This window comes from Trypanosoma equiperdum, assembly GCF_001457755.1.
Source record: "Trypanosoma equiperdum strain OVI genome assembly, contig: ctg_964, whole genome shotgun sequence".
NCBI classification, from domain to species: Eukaryota; Euglenozoa; class Kinetoplastea; order Trypanosomatida; family Trypanosomatidae; genus Trypanosoma; species Trypanosoma equiperdum.
In genome coordinates this window covers 38,359-43,442 of record NW_027124936.1, presented here as the reverse complement: position 1 = coordinate 43,442, position 5,084 = coordinate 38,359, and the positions used below count along the sequence as shown (strand labels likewise).

At 49.9% G+C, this 5,084-nt stretch overlaps 1 protein-coding gene across 1 annotated transcript; it reads right to left on the bottom strand.

Annotated features, from left to right (window-relative positions):
* TEOVI_000606200 (uncharacterized protein) lies at positions 1-4,371 on the bottom strand (the record flags this gene model as incomplete). Its single annotated transcript, XM_067227406.1, has 1 exon — positions 1-4,371. The coding sequence occupies one exon, from the start codon at positions 4,369-4,371 to the stop codon at positions 1-3; it is 4,371 nt and encodes a 1,456-aa protein (XP_067083507.1).
* Positions 4,372-5,084: the final 713 nt, after the last annotated feature.

The window sequence follows — 5,084 nt, the reverse complement described above, 5'->3', positions numbered from 1 at the left end:
TTAGCTCGACATCTTCGAGCGTGGTCTCGGTCGTTTGTTGCCCTCATCTTCCCTCGCATGGGGAAGCGCCAGTACTGCGGCTCCGGGTTTTCGAGTTTCCCAATATTCGCGCATTAGGGTTTTTATTCCATTTCTGCATTCCGCACGTCTTTCCTCTTGCCGCCTGAGTTCCTCACCAAGCCACAAACACACTTCGTTTACCGGCGTCTTCAGTTCAATTGCAAGAGCGTCATCATCCGTCGGAGGCGGATTGTTCCCAAAGGTTGGCGGTGCAATTCGGCCGTTGGGGGACCGAGTTCGCAGAAAAGGAACACCGGAAGCGCTCTGCGTTGGTGAACCGTGCGTTGGTGGTACCACTTCCGTAGCGTACAGAGAGAAATGTTGAACACGATGGGCTGATTCATCCAAAATAGGGGCATGCAAAAAGTTGGGCTCATCCTCTACCCCAACCACTAACGCTATGGAAGGGGTGCTTGCTAATGCGTTCGGCGCGCTCTCCTCAACCCCTCGTATCTTTTCACCCTGTGGAAGATATGGAAAAAGGAGGTTCCTGGGATTTTCAAGAAAATTTTGACGGCTCAAACGGCCCTGATCCGCCTTGTATAATTCTTCAGGAGATGGAGAAGAATCCTTCTGCTTCCCACGCTGCCCTCCCGAGCGACCACCGGAGAGCGGAGGGGCTTCCCCAAAAAGAGGATCAATTGGTGGAACCCAAAGGCCCCGCATAGTCGTCAGAGGATCCTTACCAGTGGCCACACACTTGACATCAGTTTTTGCGGAAAAATAGAGCCTGAGGTCATAAGTTACCACAAGCTCAGGATCAATAGAATCGATGTGGACGGCGACGGCACTGGCTGGCGTGGAGGGTGTTACAGAGGTCCTCACAATCGTTTGCCTACTGGGCGCAGCGTTACTCAGCGTCCTGCGCTTATCTACAGATGGTCGACCTTTTTTAGACGACACTGACATTTGTTCCCTTAAAGGAGTCGGAACAAGGTTCTCGACCGGTCCCATCTCTTGATTCAAAAGACGTTCTTTAAAAGCACGAGGATCCTCATGATACTCCTGAAGCTCCTTCTGTTGCTTCATTTCCGCCTTCACTCTGGCTGCTTCAGCCGCAAGTAGAAACTTTAACTCCTGAGACAGACGACGCATACGCTCCCACTCCTCCACCTTCTCCTTATCTAACCACGCCTCGATAATATACGCGACGTTTTTCACCTTTTCAGGAACGTCCACAGCAACGTGTGGGACAAAGAGGTGGTTAACACACTCCTCGGAGACAAACACTGGTGGACCTTCAACACCGGCACGAAATATTTTGATATGAAACGGAATGGGTCTCTGTGAGTGAACATCAAGAAGTAAAGTAATATCCGTACGATCCGACACGGTGCATGCGTAGGAAAAGAGCAGGGCGTTAGATCCTTGCTTAAGTTGCCCCTTTTCAGCAAACGACCACGTGTCTTTGGGTATTGCCCTGTATGAATCTAATGGAACGCTAGAAAGCACCACAAGCCGCCACCATCCCTTTGAAAAGAGATGCGGTCTCACTCCAAAGGGGGTTAAGGGGCCTTTGTCGCCGCATGGAGAGAGACCATTGGTTTCCTTCTCACGTGGCGAGCCATATTCTAAAGGAGAGTCGGCACACAAATCTGCCGGTTTCAACGAAAATGAGATGGAGTCCGCCTCAACCAACGCATAGGCCATAACAAGATATCCCCTCTGATTGGGTTCAATACGCTGCCGCACGAGATGGCCTACCGCCCCACGCTTTGAAGTACCCGCGTCCAAATCCACCAACAAAACGTTGCAGTACGGTATAATTTCTGCGTGCGCCCCCCGCGGGGGGGAACCCTCGGCAGCCTCCTTTGAATGTAACCTTACGTTTGTGTTGCGCGTTTTAACTCCCTTCGACTCTTTCCCGCTAGCCCCGGGCATATCTCGGTACATCGAAAGCTCTTCACCGCTTTCGAGCGTGCTCAAAACAAAGGAGACAATTGTTGGTTCCTTCACCGCAAAGCGGTGCTTAAACCATATAACTTCTTCATTGGGTTTTTCCACCCCGGGATGAGCACCTGCATCACTCATTTTGAATATATTAGCTGAGCGAAGAGCTTCCTTTTCGTCTCCTAGTATAAAATTCCGTGTCGAAAACAGGCCCACTACTTCCTGGGGTTCTAGTCCAACAACCGTCACGCGAAACACATGTGAACCGGCCGGTACAGTGTGGAGCATGCATTCTAGCCTACTCGGTTCGCACGCAAAAGAGGCCGCACGACATAACACATCACCTCGATCCCACCTGTACAAATCGAGATGCACCTCCCTCCCTTCTCCCGATAATGCTTTCAGCTGGCTCGATTCGCTCCCCATCATCGACAGCGCCGGAGTTTGGTGCGCCGCAGCCAATAAAGAAGGGGTGGGAGAACCAATTACAGCACTTGCAGCACGACATGATGCGCTTCCCCCAAGATTAACAATGGCAATCTGCTCTGGGGCTTTGGATGATATGTGCATCCACCGAACGACAGTCTGTCGTGCCACAGTAGTTGCAGCGGCTGCAGCAGAAGCGGCACCCTTTTTCCTGGGATGACTTGAAGTATCTGTATAGGTAATTCGACTATTAAATGTAAATGGACTCTCTTGACCTAGTTGCCGCCAAATTATTATGTCTAGTGACTCTGCCAATTCCTCAAAGGTGACCCAAAACGCGGATGACGCCACCGCTGATTCTTGAGATGCCGCCCAACCGGTTCCCCTTTGATCCAAATCACCGCAAGATGGATGGTGCAGCAAGCCCTGCACTGCCTCGTCTTTATTATCTAGTGTGAGCTCCTTCGGTTCTATAATGCTTGATGGTGGGTTCGTCGAAATTTTCAGGGCCAGGGTATCCCGAAAAACAACTACTTTGTGTATTACGTACAATTTCCGCATGTCATGTGGCAGAACTCCAACAGCACAAATAACCGGAGTCTCAGGAACGGCTGGAACGTTAGTAACCGATATGTCGTAACTCAAGGGACTGTTCGCGCCGTTTGCAAAGGATGTCTCCAGTCTTGACGCCCGCTTACTTTGGCTAGCCGGTCTCTCATTAATTTGGTTATCCACCCAAGGAGATGTGTTACACTGTTCTTGTGTGCTCACTGAAACACCCTTATCCTTGTCCGGAGTGAGCACCTGGGACGCCGAGAAGTGCGTCGCGTCACTGTCGTTGTACAACTGATCTTTTCGGGCATTCAATAACAGTGCACATGCCGTTGCGGGTTGAGTTCGAGGGTTAATACGCTGCGGCACCCATTCACCTAACAAACATGCGATGATGGCCTCCGAGTCAGTAAAGAGTAAATGTCTGTTTGGGCCCAAAGCCACGAAGAGAGCCTTCGCGATGAGTGCCGGCCAAATTTCTTTTTGCGCCGTAACGCTGAAAAATGGCCGACCAAGAGCATCCACGGGGAGATAGTCATCAATCGGCACTTGACGAAAGTAGCCGTCAATGAAAAGTCGAACAACGTATTTTCCATATGGGTTGTAAACCGGGTGGCACGTCCCTGGGGCATGTGGGTGGATCAGCTCCCACAAGTAGTTCCCCTTCGTTAAGATGTTCTGTTCACTCTCAACAAATCGGATTGCAGTGTTGAAAGCGTCCATCACAAACGGTGGAGGTTCTGACAAGCGAGAAATAGCATCCGCTTGGTTAAGCCGGCGGCGAAGGTCCGTGCTGTAGCGCGACCCGCAAGCCTCCGCAGGCGTTGCTGCGCAACCCAATTCAAGGCCGACATCATAAGCCTGCGTTAGAGGTTGTACCTTGCGGTATTGCCCAACAACCCCCTCCTCAGAGAAAGCCAGTGATTCAGTGGCAGGGGCTTCAGGAGTGGGAAACTCTGCGGTCGTCACAATCTCAGGGAACTGAATGTGCAAAGGAATTGCTGCCGCACTTGATTTTGAATCCGCCCTTCGTGAAGGAGACGTCATAGCTGGAACCCTACTACCAATCACCCGCTCCGTATCGTACGGATCAAAAAAGGGAGTCACATTACGGTGCACTAGAGGGCGAAACGGAGCGAATATCTCCACCGGTCGCTTCCAATTCACCTCGAAATCTGTACACGTGATATCCCCTACAGAACCACTCAAACCCAAAATACACTCCTTGAAAATGTTACGCTGCTCCGGATCGGTCGACACTACAATTTTCCCTTCTGTGCTGGCGAGTTCCACTACGGCACCAGGCTCCCTCGCCGGCAAACCCAAATTACCGCCCCAATTTTCCTGTTGTATCTGTAATTCGTTCCATATTGCAAGACCGCTTCCGCTGTTAACAGATAAAACACCACCTTCCGTGGGAACTTTCCTCGATCTTTGTGACATGCGTGAAGCTGTGCGAAGGCAAAGAAAAAAGGGGGGAAGACGTTCGGTGTCGTTCGCGCAGGCGAAATAATTGCAAGGAAACGCAGTAATGAGGAGTACAGTGCGAAAATAAACAAGGGACAAAGGTAGTGGGATAGTTAACATCCGCGCAAACTGGCTTACACGAAAGTGTTGCACACCGCTCCAACGGAAGCGGCACCAATGACGAGGGGGAGAAGGCGGAGTAAGAAAGTTAAAACTTAAAAAATTGTCATCAAAATCAGCAACGAGTAGAAGGAGAGGGGGGAAAGAATCAACTCAAACTATATTTGACAGGCGAATGAAACCATTTCACACCTCCTCACACATCGAATACATATATTTATTTATATTTATTTTTCCTGTTCTCTAAGTTGCGTTCTCCCCGGATCTTCCTAACAATCCATCATCTCTTTACTCCCTCATTACTTTATGTTTTGCACATTTTTCTCAGTCTACGCACCAGCACTTTCACACATACCAGTATTTCTACCTTACCCCTGTCTCCACATTATCCTTTTCTTCCAAGCCCGCTCTGTTTCATTTAAGCACACACGTGCAGATATTGACATAAAGGTGTGGGGAGGGGGGGAAAGTAAAATATGAGTACGAAACTTTTAAGAAAAAAAACCGCAACCTTCACTTATTGTCCCTCACTCTGTACTGACAATTGGGTCAACGTAATACCTCTGATA